This window comes from Phacochoerus africanus, chromosome 16, assembly GCF_016906955.1.
Source record: "Phacochoerus africanus isolate WHEZ1 chromosome 16, ROS_Pafr_v1, whole genome shotgun sequence".
In the NCBI taxonomy this organism is placed as follows: domain Eukaryota; kingdom Metazoa; phylum Chordata; class Mammalia; order Artiodactyla; family Suidae; genus Phacochoerus; species Phacochoerus africanus.
In genome coordinates, this window is record NC_062559.1 from 40,652,138 (window position 1) to 40,674,176 (window position 22,039).

The 22,039-nt window shown below is 40.7% G+C and overlaps 1 protein-coding gene across 2 annotated transcripts in view; it reads right to left on the bottom strand.

The window, feature by feature from the left end:
- Positions 1 to 22,039, bottom strand: part of AVL9 (AVL9 cell migration associated) — a 103,789-nt gene that overhangs the window by 46,725 nt on the left and 35,025 nt on the right. For both annotated transcript variants that reach the window (XR_007132692.1, XM_047763745.1), the window contains exons 5-12: positions 20,654 to 20,743; positions 19,931 to 19,997; positions 18,913 to 18,953; positions 17,448 to 17,486; positions 13,467 to 13,536; positions 12,237 to 12,775; positions 2,950 to 3,084; positions 1,345 to 1,564 (exon numbers count right to left, since the gene is read on the bottom strand). Coding sequence is in view for 1 of the 2 variants with exons in the window: in XM_047763745.1 (XP_047619701.1) it covers positions 1,345 to 1,564; positions 2,950 to 3,084; positions 12,237 to 12,775; positions 13,467 to 13,536; positions 17,448 to 17,486; positions 18,913 to 18,953; positions 19,931 to 19,997; positions 20,654 to 20,743 (1,201 nt within the window). In the remaining variant the exon portion in view is untranslated. The remainder of the gene's footprint in view (positions 1 to 1,344; positions 1,565 to 2,949; positions 3,085 to 12,236; positions 12,776 to 13,466; positions 13,537 to 17,447; positions 17,487 to 18,912; positions 18,954 to 19,930; positions 19,998 to 20,653; positions 20,744 to 22,039) is intronic.

The window sequence follows — 22,039 nt, forward strand, 5'->3', positions numbered from 1 at the left end:
AAGGAAAAAATACATACAAACAAACAAACAAAATAAGTCTACAAACAACAAATTCAGAAGAGGGTATGGTGAAAGGGAACTCTCTTACACTGGGGTTGGTGGGAATACATTGGTACAACCACTATGGAGAACAGTATAGAGGTTCCTCAGAAAACTAAGGCTAGAATTACCCTATGATCTAGCAATCCCACTTCAGACCATATATCCATACAAAACTGTAATTCAAAAAGACATATGCACCTGCTTGTTCTGAGCAGCACTAATCATAATAGCCAAGACATGGAAACAACCTAAATGTCCACTGAGAGAGGAATGAATTAATATGTGGTACATAAACACGATGGACTACTACTCAGCCATAAAAAAGAATGAAAAATGCCATTTGCAGCAACAGGGATATAAATTGAGATTATCCTACTATGAGAAGTAAATCAGAAAGACAAACATGATATCACTTGTATGTGGAATCTAAAATATGGCTCACTGCAGAGCTTCAGTTTTTCCTTGTGTATATTTTTTCTATGGGGAATGAGATAATTTTAATACAAGAGAGATTCTGTTTGCCTGATCCATTTTAACCGTTTAACAGGGAGAGTAGTTCTTAGAATGGGGAAATCTGAAGGTTTAATCATTCCAAATGTGATTTCCAATGATTTCTTTTCTTTCTTTTTTAATTTTTAGTGCTGTACCAGCAGCATATGCAAGTTCCCAGGCTAGGGGTCGAATTGGAGCTGTAGCTGCCAGCCAATACCACAGCCACAGCAACACCAGATCCGAGCCACACCTGCAACCTACACCACAGCTCAGAGCCACGCCCAATCCTTAACCTACTGAATGAACCAGGGGTCAAACCCTCGTCATGGATACTAGTCAGGTTCGTTACTGCTGAGCCAGGACAGGAACTCCAATGATTTCTATTTCTTTTTTTAATTTCTCTTTTCTCCCTTTACGTATCTTAAAAACATGTAAGCTGTATTTATAAATAGCACCATTATATACTTCCATATGGTGCAACACCAAGCAGCCACTTAAAAGTGACAAAGATCTGCATTTACTCTCTAGATACATGTTTCTGTTTCTCTTATAAAGAAAAGCTAAGTTTCAAAAAATAGGAAAAATGGGATCCATGTTTATGAAAGGACTACCAAAATACCACACAATTAAAATCCAAGACACCGGCATAGAAAAAGTCTAGAAGGATACAAAGGATTCAAAATGCTAACAGTAACTATTTCTGTATGTGAGAGTGACAGGTCATTTTTCTACAATAAAAGCTTATTTCTTATGCAACTCAAAACATCATGTAAGTGTTACAAAATGAGAAAGCAGCCTCAAGCTCCTTACCTAACTGCAGTGTGGCAGCCAGCAGCGCGTGGATGTAGACTGCAAACTGGGCTCGGATCCATTCGTCACCTCCCTCCCAGCCCGTGCCGTCGAGGAAGACATCATCCCGGTTCTCAGTCACATGTCGCACTAGGTAATCTGCGAACCTGAGGTCCGCAGTGGTGGGGTTCAGCAGCTTCCTGAGTTCTGGATCATGGATCTGGATCAGAGCTTCTTCTACCTAGAGGGTACCCAGGTATAAGTCAGAGTCTGGGCATTCACGCAGATATCCATGCCACACTTTAAAGAGTAACTACTGGGAACTTGAAGCTGGAAATAAAAAATATGAATAATAGCATTCTCAAATGGTGAGTCTATGAAAGAGACAAGTTTTTATACTGCAGTATTCTTTTACTATTGAAAAAATGCTCATTTTTCTTTTAAAAAATTTTTTATTATTAGGAGTTCCCGTCGTGGCACAGTGGTTAACGAATCCGACTAGAACTATGAGGTTGCGGGTTCGGTCCCTGCCCTTGCTCAGTGGGTTAACGATCCGGCGTTGCTGTGAGCTGTGGTGTAGGTTGCAGACGCGGCTCGGATCCTGCGTTCCTGTGGCTCTGGCGTAGGCCGGTGGCTACAGCTCCGATTCAACCCCTAGCCTGGGAACCTCCATATGCCAGGGGAGCGGCCCAGTTTAAAAAAAAAAAAAAGGTAGTTCGTGTTGATTATAAATATTTTGAAAAATATAGAAATGTACAGTAAAAATCACCTTTATCATATAATCAGGAATTAAAACAATCAATGTAATTCCTAAAAAATGTTCCTTTAATTACAGATACTTTGGAATATTTTTATTATGTAATACTTGATATATAAAGAAATATATGTAATTTATAGGTTAGTTTGGAAGTATAATAATAAAACAAATGCCCATGAACTCACCAACCAACTTCAGAACCAGAAAGGAACCAATAAGGCTGAGAAAACTATGATCCTCCCAATCTGTATCCTCCTGCCTTGGAAGGTATTTACGTATTTTTCTTCCTCAAAACTGGGATCTTAATACATATAGTTTTGAATTCCAGAATTTCCATTTATTATATTACAAACATTTCCCCAGGAAGCACACTGCGGTACTTTCTGTTAGGAACCATGAAAATCTTATGGTGGCTGAAATCAGCCCTCCACAATTGTAAAACTGAACAAATTATTTAAATTTCTTACACACTGATGAGATGGCAAGTACTTACCTCTAGCTCCTTTCTACTATGAGGAGCACATTAAACAGGCTAGAAGTATTTAAATTATTTAAACAATAAACACATTTTGATTGTGAGACTGTAGTAGGAACAGACTGCCTGGGTAGGAATCCTGGCTTATCCACTTGGCAGCTGTCTGACCTCTCTGTTCTTCAGCTTCTGCAGGTGTAATATGGACACTAACGACTCCTATCTCACCGGTTGTTATGAAAAGTAGATTGTTCGTATGCCTAAGGTGCTTAGGATGCCTGGCAAAGGAAGCAATTACTACTGCCACTAGTGTTACTACTATGCCCAAATTCTGTTTACTAAGAAAGGAAAACAGGGACGAGCCGTGTCAAGAACATGCACTTGTATGTAAACCTACTTCCACGATGGCATCACTGAGGTGCTTCTGTTGTCGAAAAAGGATGTTAGTAGCTCCAGCAACAAATCCCCGAACGGTGACATCAGAGAGAAGATGATGCTGCTGCAATGCCATATAAGGCAAACACAGATATCCCTACAAATTGTAAGAATAACACAACACATTAGAAAAGTAACGGACTAGCTCTCTAGGCTTGAAGAAAGACATGGCTAACAGTAGGAAAAGAAACTCCCAATCTTCCCCCACCCCTATGCCATCCCTAACACAGCTATCTTTGACTCACAATAATATTCCAATCATCACCACCATCATCATCGAAGGTTGTGACTGTATTATGTCCAGTTAATTGCCAACCTTCTCCATGAATGGTCAGATCTTGGCAAGGTGGTCTAACATAGTTGTCTTACCTGATCACTTTGTTCTCAGTTCAACCTAAAAGCCTCTACAGTGAACTAACAAACCGGATTTTTTTCATCTAGGAAACTAAGTATTAAGCCCATTAAAAAGTATGTTGTTCAGTAGGAAGCTGTGAGTTCTTCCAGTAAAATTTTAAAACACATGCATTTACACATAACCACCAAAGTACTATTGTGAGAATACCAAGGCACTACATAACAGCTGTTTTATTCTATTGTTAAAAATTATACAACAATATATTTGCTATTAAATGTTTAAAGCAAAAATGACACTGGCAGGAGGTGTGTATTTAATTTTCATTTAAATTGCACTGGAAAACACCACTACCCTGAAAGTTATGCTTTAACTGCCAAACCATTGCAGGGAATTAAGTTTATGAAAAGCAGCATATTTCCTAAAAATAAAGGTGATGACATCGGAACTATGATAAACTGAAGCAGGAAATGCAATTTCTGCTGAAAGATTCTAAATCAAAATAGATTTATAACAAGTGACACAATTTGTGTGTGAAGTCAGGAGGGCAGATTTACTGAACTCTTGAATTTGTTTTTAATCAAGTCTGATGACAGTTTCATTTATTTTTTTCGTCTTATTACCATAAAAACAAACATACACTGAACGATAGTTATCTGGACGACATCTTGTTCACATCATAAGATGAATTTCTCTGGGAGCAAGAGACGCCCCTTCTGCTACTTCATTTTCTTCACTGCATCTAGGATGCGCTTTGTACCCAACAGCTGGTTGTTAAATACTTAATACTTAGACTTCCAGTTCTAAGAGGGAAATTACACTGATACAATCTTGCCTCAGGAAAAAAAAATCTCCTTACACTTAAAGCAATTAGAGAAAGAATAAACAAAAACCAAATTTAGTAGAAGGAAGGTCAGAGTAGAAATAAATGAATTAAAGAAAAAGAAGACAACAGAGAAAAAAAATCAATGAAACTACAAGCTGGTTCTTCGAAAAGATAAAATTGATAAATCTTTAGCCAGACTCATCAAAAAAAAAAAAAAAAAAAGGAAGAAGTCTCAAACGAACAAAATTAGAAATGAAAAAGAAGTTACAACTAACACCATAGAAATACAAAGGAACGTAAGAGACTACTACCAACAACCATAAGCCACTAAAATGGAAACCTCGAAGAAATTCTTAGAAAGGTACAACCTTTCAAGACTGAACCAGGAAAAAATAGAACATATTAGCAAACCAGTCACAAGTACTGAAATTGAAAGTGTGATTTAAAAAAAAAAAAGAAAGACAGTGGGTTAAAGATCCGGCGTTGCCACGAGCTGTGGTGTGGGTCGAAAACGTGGCTCGGATCACGCGTTGCTGTGGCTCTGGCATAGGCTGGCGGCTACAGCTCTGATTGGCCCCCTAGCCTGGGAAACTCCATATGTCATGGGAGTGGCTCAAGAAAAGGCAAAAAGACAAATAAATAAAATGAAAGAAAGAAAGAAAGAATGAGAAACGAAACTGTGATTTTATTTTATTTTATTGTTTGTCTTTTTTCCCCCAGAGCTGCACCCATGACATATGGAGGTTCCCTGGCTAGGGGTCTAATTGGAGCTGTAGCCACCGGCCTACGCCACAGCCACAGCAACATGGGATCCGAGCCGCGTCTGCAACCCACATCATAGCTCATGGCAATGCTGGATCATTAACCCACTGAGCAAGGCCAGGGATTGAACCCGAAACCTCATGGTTCCTAGTCAGATTCATTAACCACTGAGCCACAATGGGAAGTCCCAAGAAACTGTGATTTAAAAACTGGAGTTCCTTGGTGGCTCAGTGGGTTAAGGATCTAGCATTATTACTGCTATGCCACGGGCTTGGCCAAAAATCAAAACCGAAAAAACCCTTCCAACAAACAAAAGTCCAGGACAAGACAGTTTCACAGGTGAATTCTTTCAAACAGAGAAGAGGTGACACCTCTCTTTCTGAAAATATTCCAAAGGAACACTCCCAAAGTCATCCTATGAGGCCACCATCACTCTGATACCAAAACCAGCCATCAAAGTTACCACAAACAAACAAACAAACAAATAAGAAAATTACAGCAAAAAAAATCACTGATAAGAGAAGACTTTCAAAAGTTGAAATATAGGTCTAGTAACCTGGTTTTTATCCTTCTGGACAATGTTTTCCTCCTTTTTTTTTCCCCACCTTTTTTTTTGGCCACACCCTTGGCACACGGACTTTCCCGGGCCAGGGATCAAACCCATTCCACAGCAGTGACCTAAGCCCCTGCACTGACACTGTCAGATCTTTATTTAACCTGCTGAACCACAAGAGAACTCCTCTCTTCTTTAAAAGGCCAACTATAGAAGCACCAAAAACAAATCCATGTCTAAGTATTAAGAAATACTTAGTACACAGTGCTTCTCAACCCACTCCCTCTTGTGACTAAAGGCAGAAAAAAAACCCTGCTCCTCATCCAGAATCACTTAAAAAGCTGGTTCAAGGCTCACATTCACACTTCACTTTGTGTGCTATGGGTTAAAAAAACAACAGACTCCCCTCTCCCCAACTCCCTGTTTCTAAACATAAGTAACACGGAGTTTCCGGTGGTCAAGAGGTTAGGATTTGGCACTTTCACCGCTGAGGCCTAGGCTCAATCCCCAGTCTGGGAACTGAGACCCCATGCGGAGCCACTGTAGGCCACACCCCCCAAAAGAAGTAAACATAAATAGCACAATATTGAAAGCTCTTTCAAACTTGATAGGGACCCCAGAATGCCATACCGTCCCAACTAGGGCTGAGAGTTCTTCATTTTTTAATTTTTTGCTTTTTAGGGCTACACCTGCAGCATAATGAAGTTCCCAGGCTAGGGGATGAATCAGAGCTGCGGCTGCTGGCCTAGCCAAGCCATAGCAACAGCAGATCCGAGCAGCATCTGCAACCTACACCACAGTTTGCAGCAATGCTGGATCCTTAAACCACTGAAGGCCAGGGATCCAACCTGTGTCCTCATGGTTGTAAGTCAGATTGTTTCCACTGAGCCATGACAGGAACTCCCAAGAGAGACTTTCTAATATAAATACTTTGGAATTTTTGGATAGTGAACCATGTAAAAGTATTACATATTTCAATTCTTAAAATTACTTCAAACAGTAGTTCAAAATAGCTTTAAAAACTTGCTATCGGGAGTTCCCGTGGTGGCTCAGTGGTTAACATATTCAACTAGGAACCACAAGGTTGCAGGTTCGATCCCTGACCTCCCTCATTGGGTTTAGGATCTGGTGTTGCCATGAGCTGTGGTGTAGGTCACAGACACAGCTCGGTTCCTGTGTTGCTGTGGTTGTGGTGTAGGCCAGCGGTTATAGCTCAAATTCAACCCCTAGCCTGGAAACCTCCATATGCTGCAGGTGCGGCCTTAGAAAAGACAAAAAGACACACACACAAAAACTTGCTACCATTACTTTCTTGAGAGTCCGTGCCCATGTGTGTGGAAGTTCCTGGGCCAGGGATCAAACCCAAGCCACAGGGGTAACAATACCAGATCCTCAATTGCTTAGCCTCAGGGAACTCCACTTCATTACTTTTTTCTTTTTTCTATTTTTTGCTTTTTTTAGGGCTGCAACTGCAGCATAAGGAAGTTGCAGGCTAGGGGTTGAATCAGAGCTGCAGCTGCCAGCTCATGGCAAGGCCGCATCTTTAACCCACTGAGCAAGGTCAGGGATCGAACCCACATCCCCATGGATACTAGTCTGATTTGCAATCCACTGAGCCACAACCGGAACTCCCCACATCATTACTTTTAAAGTGATCAATTTAGCCTAAGTATCTTTTTTTTTTTTTTTTTTTTTGCTTTTTAGGGTTGCACAGGAGGCATATGGAGATTCCCAGACTAGGGGCTGAATTGGAGCTACAGCTGCCGGCTTACACCAGAGCCACAGCAATGCAGGATCTGAGCCGCATCTGCAACCTACATCACAGCTCATGGCAAAGCCAGATCTTTAACCCACTGAGTGAGGCCAGGGATTGAACCTGAAACCTCATGGTTCCTAGTCGGATTGTTTCCGCTGCGCCACAACGGGAACTCCAATTTAGCCTAAATCTTTTAAAGGCCTTCAGTGTATGATGGCAGTAAGAGTCTGGGTCTCTGCACATAGAGCAGCCTCCAACCCCAAGCCCATTCATGGCTTTCCACTTTTCTAGAGTGCTTTAACTTCCATTATTTGCAGTTGCAGTATATAATGGTTAAAAAAAAGAAAAAAAATGATTCTGCACGCCTATGTTTATAGCAGCACCACTCATAATAGCCAGAATGTAGGAGCAACCCAGATGTCCACTGATGGTTAAACAGATAAACAAAATGTGGTATTTGTACATATAATGGAACTGTATTCGTCCTTAAGGAAATCCTGTCTTATGCTACAACATGGTTGAAACTTGACGACATTATATAATATAAAATAAACCAGTCACAAAAAGATACATAATTCCACTAATGTAGGTATCTTCAAGAAGTCAAGTTCATAGGAACAGAAAGAATGATGGGTGTCAAGGGCCACCGTAAAAGGAGAAGGGGAGTTGCGATTTAATGGGTACAAAGTTTCAGTCTTATGAGAAAGTTCTAGAGGTTTGTATGCCCCAGGGACAGACAGATACACCAATGAACCAACAACAAAGGGTCCCAAGATAGACTCTGTTCCTCAACCATACACAAAAATTAATTCCGGGTAGATAAAAACAAAAATGTGAAAGTCAAAACTACGAAGCTTTAAGTCCCACACACCAGTGACAACAAGGGAGACAACCAGAAGCTTTAACACAACTACTACACAAACGGAAATCCAAATGATTATCAAGAATATGAAACATCACTCAACCTCAATCGTGACTAATGAAAAAAAATGCAAACGAACAATGACAGGATATCACCAGGATGGCTACATATTAGGAAATCTGACAATAACAATTGCTGGCAAGAATGTGGAGCAATGGAAACTCTTATCCACTGCTGTGGAAATGGAAATCATTACAACCTTTTTAGAAAACAGTTTGGAATTGTTCTAGTAAAGCTAAAGATATCCATTCTCTATGTTCCAGTATTCTCACTTCTAGGACTGAATTCTTAAGAAACTCTTGCATGTACACAGACAAGATTCCTGAAAAAGAATTTATTATTCTTTTCGGGAATTATAAAGAAGCATTATTCATACGTAGTAGTCAGAAATTGGAAACAAAGATGTTCATCCACAGAAGTGACAAACTGAAGAATAGCCGCGACCAGAAAATACAGAGGAATGATGGTATGTAACTTCATATGAAATCGTGGATGAAACTAAAAGCAACTGACAGAACACTGTAAATCAACTACAATAAAAAAAATAAAAACAATGTTGAGAGAAAAAAAACCTGGTGCCACTTAAACAAAATTCATAAACATGCATCCATTACTTTTTTAGCTGTCCATCAAGTTATACGTAGGGTCCCTCACTCTGAATATGATAATCTGTAAGCAAGCAAACCACATATAAACTCAGAAGCACTTTAACACACGTGACAGAAAGAAATTTTGGTTTTCAACTACATATACTTTTAACTCTTTCATAAATTTATTGTTTCACTAAAAGTTAACAAGTTGAAATAAGAGGATTCCTTTTTTTTTTTTAGGGCCGCACCCGCAGCATATGGAGGTTCCCAGGCTAGGGGTCTAATAGGAGCTGTTGCCACCAGCCTACACACAGCCACAGCAATGCCAGATCCAAGCCGCATCTGTGACCTACACCACAGCTCTCAGCAACGCCGGATCCTTAACCCACTGAGTGAGGCCAGGGATCGAACCTGCAACTTCATGGTTCCTCACAAACCTCATGGTTCGTGGCTCAGTGGTTAACGAATCTGACTAGGAACCATGACGTTGTGGGTTCGATCCCTGACCTCACTCAGTGGGTTGGGGTCCGGTGTTGCCGTGAGCTGTGGTGTAGGTCGCAGAGTGGCCCAGATCCCGTATTGCTGTGGCTGTGGTGTAGGCCAGCAGCTACAGCTCTGATTAGACCCCTAGCCTGGGAACCTCCATATGCCGTGGATGCGGGCCTAGAAAAGATAAATAAATAAATAAAGTGGTCCAGTCAGCAGAGCATACGTATTACACAGGTACATTTTCTAATTTTCCTTTCTCCTTTGGTTCCTGGTTCCCTTCCCTCACCTCATGGTCCCCTCTCCTCTCCCTCAGCATCCTAGTTTCTTCCCTACATCCCTAAATCAGCTCTCGGGAGAAGTTCAGGCATAATTTTAGAATCTGGTGTCTATAGTTTTTATTTAATATGCCTCATCTCTAAGATTGACAAGAAATGCATTATCAATTTCAAGAACCAGAGAGAAGACTGGAACTCAATACCTGGGGAATCTTTCCAAACATAACTATTCATTAGGAAGAAATGTTTCCATTTATTCCCCTGCTGAGTCAGGGGACCACTCAGCTTAGTATTCTCTTCAAAGCTTGCCATCCCACTTCTGCAATATTGTCCAGGCATGCAAGTTTCTCTCCGGCATTTTTGTTTGTTTGTTTTTTGTTTAGGGCTGCACCTGCAGCATACGGAAGTTTCTAGGCGAGGGGTTGAATCGGGGCTGCAGATGTTGGCCTACACCACAGACACAGCAATGCTAGATCCAAGCTGTGTCTGCAACCTCCACTGTAGCTCATGGCAATACTGGATCCTTAATCCAATGAGTGGGGCCAGGGATCAAACCTGCAACCTCATGGATACTAGTCGGGTTCATTACCTGCTAAGTTACAACAGGAACTCCCTCTCTAGCTATTTTTGAAGTAATTTTCCAAGATTTTTTGCTAACCCCTTCCTCTGTACAAGCAGTTTAAGATCTTCAAGAGGAAAAAAAAAAAGCCTAAAGGCAGCTCTCCTATTTCATATTCCAAACTTACTGACATGAAAGAATCAGCAACTGCATTTGAAAGTGTGATTAAATGAGTTAGGTTTTAATCATTACATAATAAAACATAATACCCGAAAGAACAATGTTAAATTTATCATAATGGTGGTGGATAAGCCCATCATACATTCAGTACTGGCATAATGCACACTAAGAGAAGATTCTGCCCAACATAGTTTATTAACAGCACCACAAAACACATTTACACTGCTTTATTTAATTCAGCGATCTCACAAACAAAAACAAAAATCCCTCCCAAGTTCATCTCCCTCTTGATATCTCCACAATGATAAAAACTGGAGTGGGTGAGTAAGAGCTCCCAAAAGCATAGGTGGTCGGTTCACCCAAACGTGAGCTCGGAAGAGCCACAGTCTGTGGTTACCGACAACACTCAGTTGCTCTCCAGGCTCTTAAACCCCAGTTTTAAGACTGCATTTAAGATTGCATTTAGTTCAATCATGAAACCAATTAAGATAATTTCAGCATCCCCCAACAGGCCACAAAATGAACTAAGACAGCACTTCTGTTAACTATTCAGCAGTACTGACTTGGGGCAAGTAAAAGTGGATAAACCTAAAAATAATTTATTATATAGTGGCAAAGAAATACATGTTCCAGTCAATACTGCACATTTTCTTTTCCACATAAAGTTTTATTTCAGGCATAAAGCAAAGTATTTAGAGAAAAACATAAAACTTTTCTCTAGTTACTGGAAACATTTATCTGCCTTTCATGGCAAACTTCAAGACCACAGCACAGAGGTAAGAATTTAGAAATTAGTACAGGGCCTGGCACATAGGAAGGCAGTAATACATACTGACTGAAAATGAAATAGGATTTCTTTTCTTCTTCTCCATTTTGAAAAATATTTCATGAATGGCAATAAAGTATTTTTTCCTGAATAGGATAAAAAAAAAAAAATCCAGGAGTTCCCGTCTTGGCACAGTGGAAACGAATCTGACTAGGAACCATGAGGTTGCAGGTTCAATCCCTGGCCTCGCTCAATGGGTTGGGGATCCGGCGTTGCCGTGGCTGTGGTGTAGGCTGGTGGCTACAGCTCCGACTGGACCCCTAGCCTGCAAACCTCCATGTGCTGTAGGTGTGGCTGTAAAAATACAAAAAAAAAAAAAAAAAGATATCCTATAACATAAGAAACTCAATCAGGGAGTTCCCATTGTGGCTCAGTGGTAATGGACCCGACTAGTATCCATGAGGACAAGGGCTCAATCTCTGGCCTCAGTCAGTGGGTTACAAATCCAGCATTGCTGTGAACTGTGGGTTAGGTCGCAGATGTAAGCTCAGATCTAGCATTGCTGTGGCTGTGGCATAGGCTGGCAGCTGCAGCTCTGATTTGACCCTTAGCCTGGGAATTTCCATATGCTATGGGTACAGCCCTAAAAAAGACAAAAATAAAAAAAGATACTGAATCAAAGGTTCAATTGGACTGACTACGTTGTGTTTGTGACTTTAAAAAAATTATGGTGGGGGGATGAAAAAATTTACACATATGTTTTGAATGTGTTTTCATAAAAAGATTAAATAATAGTTTCTAGGGCAAGTTTACCAAACACTACACTGCATCTATGAGGGTACTAATACTTAAGTTAGCAATCCAGGCAACTTTTCTTATAATATTGTAACCTTTGGAATTGCAATAGTTTAGTATACATTCATTAAATACAATCAAGACTCTTATTTTTTCAAAGATAAACCTGGATAATTAAAAACAGACCAAATACAGTGATGGCTGAGTTCATAGTTTCCAAACTCTTTCCAATCAAAATCCCCTGAATTAATTCCCTTTAGCCTTACACTATGGTTATAGATGCCAGGGTACTACACATTTGGTATGTATTTTACAGTTTTCAAAAAAAATTTTCAGACTGAACATGTCTTCAAAGCCAAAAGTTAAATTCTACAAAGAGTCTGTCAGATCCTTAAGGGCCTTAACAAACGACACTAAGCCTTACCTTTGTGAAGATGGCCAAGGGCATGCCATACTGGTCCTCTTCCAAACCGGAAATTAGCCCTGGTATCAGGACCACTTGGCCTGTGTTAGCTTGAGGTTGTACAGTAATTGGAGGACTGTCTGAGGGCAAAGAGTCCTTTGGAAATGAGTTTGTCTGTTCTGACCCTGCTTGTTCTCTTTCTTTCAAGGAGGAATCCTCTAGGATGCTAGGATCCAAGGTCTCCCAGTCACTTTCTGAAGACTCTGGAGAGGGGCGAGAAGGAGGTTTCAAATACTGATTGGAATCACTGAGTTCCTGTCCTTCGCTGATGTCATCTTCTGCCCGGACCAAACATTCTTCAGTCTTGAAGGCAATGTCTCCTCCATGATTTCCAGTCACGATTTTCTTGAATGTTCCCAAGTTGGTGTTTGAAATGTCCGAAGCAGGCATGGAAACGAAATCGTCTGCAGGGGGATTATTTTCCTGAAGCCCAACATCTTCAGACATACTCTTTCGGGGTCTGTACTGAGAACAGTCCCTGAGGCCATGTTCAATCATGCCTAAAACATACAATATTGGAGAAGAGCTTGGCTTATGTCAAGAAGAGATGTATAGTCTGCTCTAAATAGTGGAACTGTTCTATAAAAATTTTAGTAAGCAATGCTTGCACAAACTTTAATTAAAAAAAAAAATCTCAGAAAAAAAGAGAAATTTATTGCTAAAGTGGATATGTCATTAAAATAGAACGGTAATCCTACACAGCTTGTTTCTGAAAATTTTTATCATTCAAAGGTCCAGTACAAGATTAAAAAGAGTAGAGCCCTTCTCTGTCTTCCCCCTCCCTGCGAGCCTGCCCATGCTTTCTTTGCACGTATTTTCCCTCTTAATAAATACTTCATTTGCCTCAGAGAGATAGACAGAGGAAGAAAGAAAAAAAAAAATCAAGCAAGAAAGAAATCAGAGTTCCCGTCGTGGCGCAGTGGAAATGAATCCAACTAGGAACCATAAGGTTGCAGGTTCGATCCCTGGCCTCGCTCAGTGGGTTAAGGATCCCATGTTGCCCTAAGCTGTGGTGTATGCTGCAGACACGGCTTGGATCCTCTGTTGCTGTGGCTCTGGCGTAGGCTAGCAGCAACAGCTCCGATTAGACCCCTAGCCTGGGAACCTCCATATGCCACAGGTGAGGCCCTAAAAGGACAAAAGACAGAAAGAAAGAAATCAAGAAAGAAAAAGAAACTGCTACCCTCTTACCTGGAAAAAGGGATAACACAGTCATCAGGGCACCCACCAGTTTATTCACTGGAGAAATATAAAAAAGAACCTGAAATGGATTCAATCAAAATTAAATTAGAAAATTCTGTAGTCCACAATGATTATTTATTTATTTATTTACTCTAATTTTTTTTTTTTTAATCTTTTTAGAGCCACACTCAAGGCATATGGCAGTTTACAGGCTAGGGGGCTGAATGTGAGCAGCAGCTGCTGGCCTATGCTACAGCCACAGCAAAATGGGATCTGAGCCACAGCTCACAGCAACACGGGATCCTTAACCTACTGACCAGGGCCAGGGATCGAACCCACATCCTCATGGATACTAGTCAGGTTCATTACCACTAAGCCACAAGGGGAACTCCACACAAAGATACCTTAAAAAAAGAAAAAAGGAGAGGATAAAACTCTTTTTTATGAAAGCATAACAGCTGACAAATAGAGAATTTATGATGGAAGCAGAAAGCCACTGAGCATCCACCACAGTTCAGGTAAAAATTACCAGAACGTGCTAAAACTATTGTGAAAGGTTGCTGGGTAACAGGATACTCGTGTAGCTTCAAATTTATCATCCCACAATTTACCTACCAGCTGCAAAGAGAAAACAAGTACCTAATGTGAAGAAACCTGGCAACCACCACCTTAATCAAAAGATCACACCTCACGTCACCAATACTAGTACAGTTATGGGCCTCCTGATGTGATTCCCAGAGGACACATCACCACCTGTAGAGTATTCTTGCCAAAAAAGTTTATTTATTTTTTTATTTTTGGTTGTGTCCATGGCATGCAGAAGTTCCCAGGCCAGCAACTGAGCCTGTGCCACAGCAGCAACCCAAGCTAGAGCAGTGACAAAGCTGGATTCTTAACCAACTGAGCCACCAGGGAACTCCTCAAAAAAGTTTAATCTGAAAAAAAAAAAAAAAAAAAAGGAGTTCCTGTCATGGCGCAGTGGTTAATAAATTTGACTAGGAACCATGAGGTTGCAGGTTTGATCCCTGGCCTCGCTCAATGGGTTAAGGATCCAGCGTTGCCATGAGCTGTGGTGTAGGTTGCAGACTCGGCTCGGATCCTGCGTTGCTGTGGCTGTGGCTGTGCCTGTGGCTGTGGCGTAGGCAGGCGGCGACAGCTCCTATTCGACCCCTAGCCTGGGAACTTCCATATGCAGCGGGAGCAGCCCTAGAAAAGGCGAAAAAAAAAGTTTAATCTGAAACTAGGCACAAGGAAACAATCACACAAATCAAATATTATAATGAAACTAATCTGGATTCTTAAAAAAAAGGAGGAAAGTCAATGTCATGAAAAACAAAGAAACAAAAAGAAAATGAGATCATGGAATTGTTTGAGATTAAAGGAAGCAGGGATGGCTCCTGATTAGTCTAAACCTGAGGTCAGCAAACTCTTCTATAGGTGGTAAGCAGATTGGGCCCTGGGTCCGAGTGGGCAGACCCTTGCTCTAAAATCCCTTATCGGAGGTCCCGTCGTGGCGCAGTGGTTAACGAATCCGACTAGGAACCGTGAGGTTTCGGGTTCGGTCCCTGGCCTTACTCAGTGGGTTAAAGATCTGGGGTTGCCGTGAGCGAGGCTCGGATCCTGCGTTGCTGTGGCTCTGGCGAAGGCCGGCGGCTACAGCTCTGATTCAACCCCTGGCCTGGGAACCTCCATATGCCACGGGAGCAGCCCAAGAAATGGCAAAAAGACAAAAAGTAAAGTAAAGTAGTAAAGTAAAGTACTCTGTACTCCAGAGAGTGGTCTGGAACCCAGGTTTTAAGTCAACTAGCACAGGCCATTTCTTTGGCAACAATTACTGGTTTAGGGTAGGTACGAGGCCTCATAGGCCCAAAAGAACTAAAGGCAAGAATTCTTCCTCGTCTTCACTTTTTTTTTTTTTTTTTTTTTTTTTGCTTTTTAGGGCCACACCCGCAGCATATGGAAGTTCCCAGGCTAGGGGTTGAATCAGAGCTGTAGCTGCTGGCCTACGCCACAGCCACAGCAACATTAGATCTGAGCTGCATCTGTGATCTAAACTACAGCTCAAGGCAACGGTGGAACTTTAACCCACTGAGCAACGCCAGGGATCGAACTTGCAATCTCATGGTTACGAGTCAGATTCATTTCTGCTGCACCGCAATGGGAACTCCAAGAACTATATTAAATGGTTTGGGAAGAAGTATTATCTGTCACCAGGTATAACTGAGGACGCTTACAGCCCAATTATTGCTGAGAGTCATCCTACACTACAAGGGAAATTAGGCTCAAGTTATAAAGTTAGCCCTATGGACAGCAGAGCAGAGGTGGGAAAAAAATCTATGTACTTAACTGTATTGTTGAACTAGTCAGTCAACCCACTCTAAAGTCTGAAGTGAGCCAATATGTTTCCTTTATTATTATTATTATTATTATTATTTTTGCCTGCACAGTGGCAGATGAAGTTCCTGGCCCGGGGACTGAATCTGAGCCGCAGCTGTGACCTACACCACAGCTACAGTAACACTGGATCCTTATCCCACTGTGCTGGGCCAGGGATTAAATCTCCCCCTCCATAGCAACCTAAGCCACTGCAGTTGGATTCTTACCCCACTGCACTAGAGAGGGAACCCCCTACATTTCCTTATTATTTAAGTCAGTTTACACTGAGTTTTCTATAATCCAATTATTCTATTCATAGGTCTATAAACAAAAGAAATGAAAGCAGGTACTCAAACAGATACTTGTGCACCAATGTTCCTAGCAGTGTTATTTACAATAGCCAAAAGGTGGACACAACCTGTGTCAATCAATAGATGAACAGGTAGATTCTGACTGATAATATCTGTTGAATGTGGCAGGTTTCCTGCTAAATTTGCTCATTGTTTGTTGCCTCTTTAATCACATAGTGAAATCCTGGATTGAGCTCGCAGGAGACATTCAAGAAATTCCAACATTAAACTAAAATAAAGAATATGTGTCTTTGCAAATGAATCGACTGACAAAGGATTAATCTCCAAAATTTATAAACACCTTCTGCATCTCCATACCAAAAAAACAAAAAACCCCATCAAAAAATGGGCAGAAGATCTAAACAGACAGTTCTCCAAAGAAGACATAGAGATGGCCGAGAAACACATGAAAAGATGTTCAACATCACTCATCATTAGAGAAATGCAAATCAAAACCATGATGAGGTACCACCTTACACCAGCCAGAATGGCCATCATCCAAAAGTCTACAAACAATAAGTGCTGGAGAGGGTGTGGAGAAAAAGGAACCCTAGTACACTGTTGGTGGGATTGTAAATTGGTGCAACCACGGTGGAAAACAGTGTGGAGATTCCTCAGAAAACTAAAAATAGAACTACCATTTGACCCAGCAATCCCACTCCTGGGCATCTATCCAGAGAAAACCACAACTCGCAAAGACACATGTACTCTGATGTTCAATAGCCAAGACATGGGAGCAACCTAAATGTCCATCGACAGAGGAATGGATCAAGAAGACGTGGTACATATACACAATGGAATATTACTCAGCCATTAAAAGGAATGAAATACCGGCATTTTTAGCAACATGGATGGACCTAGAAATTATCATGCTGAGTGAAGTCAGTCAGACAATGAGACATCAACATCAAATGCTTTCACTGACATGTGGAATCTGAAAAAGGATAGAGGGAACTTCTTTGTAGAACAGATACTGACTCACAGACTTTGAAAAACTTATGGTTTCCAAAGGAGACAGTTTGGGGGGTGGGGGGATGCGCTGGGTTTGTGGGATGGAAATCCTATAAAATCGGATTGTGACGATCGCTGTACAACTATAAATGTAACAAATTCACTGAATAATAATAAAAAAGAATATGTGCTAATTTAGCTGACTGCAATTTTGATAACCAAAAAGTCTTCATTTATACTTTGTCGTTAGTTTTTTATTTAGTACTTAAGAAATATCAATAAATATTAAATATTCTATCCATTCCAATCTCACCTTTTTTTCAAGAAGAATTAGTTTAAATAGGATTAAGACCTGAAGAAAGACAAAAAATATATTGTATTAAAATAAGAAACTCAAGCCATTTATTCCTTTGCCTCTCCCCCTCCTCTAAGGTAACCATGTTTCACTGAATGAATATTAAATAGTTATAATGCCTTTAAAAATACACTGAAATATTATCTGTGTCCTCTAAAAAACGTTGAGAACCACTTAAATTGCTAACAAATTGCACATTTTGGAAGAAGCTGTGCCACTTTTGCTTGAAATATGTGAAAGCTCCTTAAAGGGTATATACTCTTCATTTCTGGATGTCCAAGGGACATTCATAGAGCAGATACTGTATCTGTTAAGTGAACGATCAACACATGCTTTCTTTAGGAATAAAGATCAGAAGACATAAGTATAGGTATTTTACTGGAAAATGTTTCACTCGACATACAAAATACTCCGCAAGATTTAAAATAGGTTTCTTTCAAATGTGAGACACACACACACACACACACACACACACACACACACACACACACCCATGGAATACTACTCAGCCATAAAAAAGAATGGAATAATGCCATTTGAAGCAACACGGATGGATCTAGAGATTATCATACTAAGTGGAAGTCAGAAAGAGAAAGGCAAATATGTCACATACCATATACCATATGATATACGTAGAATCTAAAATACCAATGGGGAGTTTCCACTGTGGCTCCATAAGGAATCAGGTTCGATTCCTGGCCTCATTCAGTGGGTTAAGGATCTGGCATTGCCCTGAGCTGTGGTGTAGGTTGCAGACAAGGCTCGGATCCAGATCCATTGCTGTGGCCGTGGCACAGGCTGGCAGCTGCAGCTCCAATTCACCCTAGCCTGGGAACTTCCATATGCCATAGGCGTGGCCCTAAAAAGCAAAAAAATAAAATAAAATAACATATAACACAAATGAATTTGTCAGAAACAGACTCACAGATATAGAGAACAGACTTGTGGTTGCGGGGGAGTGATTTTTTTGTGGTGTGAGAGGGATGGATTAGGAGTTTGGGATTGGCAGACACAACCTATTATGTACAGAATTATACATAGGATGGATTAACAACGAGGTCCTACTGTATATCACAGGGAACAATATTCAATATCCAGTAATAAACCATAATGGAAAAGAAAAAATAAAATAAAACATGTTCCTTTCCACTGTAATCTCATGAGATGCGAAATTATAAAGACCATAGGAAAAAAGTATCCTATCCTACACAGAAATAAACAGACACTATTTGTACATTTTTAGAAATTTCTATCATGTAAGTACCACCAACACTTTCAACTTGGTATCATTATGACAGCTGTCTTTAGGAAAAACTAAAACGTGGCTATGCCACAATCTACATCACTCCACACAGTTCATGGAACTTGTCCAGTTAAATGAACGTAATCTTAGTACATTGTAAATTAAAAAAGGGTATCATACCTTGTGTCGAAAATGAAGCACAAGATCTCGAGGAGACAGACCTACAATGGTGAAAGAAAAAAAAGGTAATCTGTGACTACAACCTTCTGTTCTTGTCAGAGAAAGTTTGACCTCTTCAAAAGAAAGGCAGGTAAAAAGTAGGCACATGCAAATATTTAAGTATTTATGTAATTTTTGATTATGTACACATATAACCAGCATTTATTAGATACTGTTAATAGTTAAACCACACCATCTGATAAAACTTTCTATAATAATAGAAATGTTCTCAATTTGCACTGTTCAACGGAGTAGCCATATGTGGCCACTGAGCACCTGAAATATGGCAATTGTGACCAACAAACTGACCTGTAAATTTTATTTAATTTCTCTGAAAACTAATCTAGCTGTAGTCACACGTGGCTAGTGGCTACTGTTATGCAGCTCTAAAACTTCGTTTCTACAACCATCTTACAAATCACACAAGTTTAGAAATTATGAAGCTTGTACCGCAGTGGCAGTATGAGCTTGGTTTTTGGTCACCATCTCCACAGGATGTTATTTCTGAATCACACACAGTCTTCTCTGATCATTTGCCACAGAACAAGATAAATTAATTTAGAGAAAAGCATATTGGAGAATTTAGATCCCATATAGAAATGTAATTCTGATCATTAAGTTTTTTTTGTTTTGTTTTGTTTTTGTCTTTTTGCTATTTCTTGGGCCGCGCCCACAACATATGGAGGTTCCCAGGCTAGGGGTCGAATCGGAGCTGTGGCTGCCAGCCTACGCCAGAGCCACAGCAACGCAGGATCCGAGCCACGTCTGCGACCTACACCACAGCTCACGGCAACGCCGGATCATTAACCCACTGAGCAAGGGCAGGGATCGAACCCGCAACCTCATGGTTCCTAGTCGGATTCGTTAACCACTGCGCCACGACAGGAACTCCTGATCATGAAGTTTTAAGTGCAACTCAGCATGCCAAACAAAAAAAAAAATGAAAGCATTTCTTCTGACTCATAAAAAAGCTGCTTACCAAGATATACCTGGGATCCTTCTAAGGAAGTTCCTCCCAACGAACTATTCATATGTTCATAGAGCTCCTATAAGATATAGATTCAGTTTGGAACACTTTATTATCACTTTAGACACTGAATTAGAAATAAGATAATTGGGGGAAAATCGATTCTTTGAGTTTTGCCAGGCCGTAAATTCAGAAACAAGCAAAGTCTCTCTGAAACTCGGTCAGTTTCCAACTCCTTCCTCCTCCTCTTCTACCTTTTTTCCCTTTTCTTTTGGCTACAGTGTGCAACAGCTTGATTTGAGATCTTAGTTCGCAGACCAGGGATTATTGAATCTGGGCTGCAACAGGGAAAGCACCAAGTCCTAACCACTAGATCACCAAGGAACTCTTTTTTTTTTTTTTTCTTTTTAGGGCCGCAGGTGTGGCATATGCAAGTTCCCAGGCGAGGGTTGAATCGGAGCTACAGCTGCCACCTTGCAGCCACAGCCACGCGGGAAGTGAGCCGCATCTGTAACCTACAACACAGCTCACAGCAACACCAGATCCTTTAACCCACTGGGCAAGGCTAGGGATTGAACCCACATCCTCATGGACATTAACCCACTGAGCCACAATGGGAATTCCAAAGAGAAATGTCTTTCTTAAGATAATAAATGATTATCTCTCACAATATGAAAGATTTACTTGATTTAAGAATCTGTCTTTCAACACATCTATAAAGGGGTATAAAGTTACCTTTAGAATGGAAATTTGGGAAAAATCTTTCTCTTCAAAATATGCATGTGTAATGAGTTGAAGTTTCGCTTGAAGTAAGCCATAGAGAGGCTTCAAGAAAAAGAAAAATTACCATTAGTTTGATAGTAAAAAACAAACACCTACAACTTCACGTAACTCTGGGCACTTAACCATTTAAGTATAAACTCATTTTATTTTTATGTATATACTAAAATGCACTATGAACGACCAAACGTTTTTGTGTGAGCTAGCTCTCTCCACCCCCATGCCTGTTTTATCTGTCTGATCAATAATTCATTGATGTATATATATATATATTTTTTTGTCTTTTTGTCTTTTTTTGTTGTTGTTGTTGTTGCTATTTCTTGGGCTGCTCCCGCGGCATATGGAGGTTCCCAGGCTAGGGGTTGAATCGGAGCTGTAGCCACCGGCCTACGCCAGAGCCACCCACAGTAACGCGAGATCCCAGCCTCGTCTGCAACCTACACCACAGCTCACGGCAACGCCGGATTGTTAACCCACTGAGCAAGGGCAGGGACCGAACCCGCAACCTCATGGTTCCTAGTCGGATTCGTTAACCATTGCGCCACGACGGGAACTCCTGATGTATATTTTTTCAGGCTTCCTGTCTAGATACAGTGTATACAGAAATCAGATTAGCAATCTACCAATATTCTGATATTGGGGTCTTTTATAACCATTCCTTTTCTGAGATATTCTTGCCCTGTATTTAAAACTACTATCTTGGAAGAAGTATACTGATCTTCAAAAACTTACTGGTAAGGCCCACGGTATTAAGTTATTAATACTCAAGGCATTTTTATTTTATTTTATTTTATTTTATTTCAATTTTTTTTGCCTTTTTGCCTTTTCTAGGGCCGCTTGCGCAGCACATGGAGGCTAGGGGTCGAATCGGAGCTATAGATGCCGGCCTACACCACAGCCACAGCAATGCCAGATCTGAGCTGTGTCTGCAAACTACACCACAGCTCACGGCAGTGCCGGATCCTTAACGCACTGACTGAGGCCAGGGATCGAACCTGAAACCCCATGGTTCCTAGTCAGATTCGTTTCCACGGCGCCACGATGGGAACTCCAGTACAATTCTTGATGTCCTTTCCTTTCCTCAAACATTTAAGTTTTTAAAGAGCAAGTTACAGATATAATTTTTCACTGTAAAAGAGCCATGCACTTCTACAATAAAATAAAAACTGAGTACTTGTGATATTTTGAATTTTAGCAAAATATTATTTTGGTTTTGGCCACACCACAGCATGCACAAGTTCTAGGCCCAGGGATGGAACCCATACCTCAGCAGTAACCAGAGCCACAGCATTGACAATGGTGGATGTTTAACCTGCGGGCTGCCAGGGAACTCTGAATTTT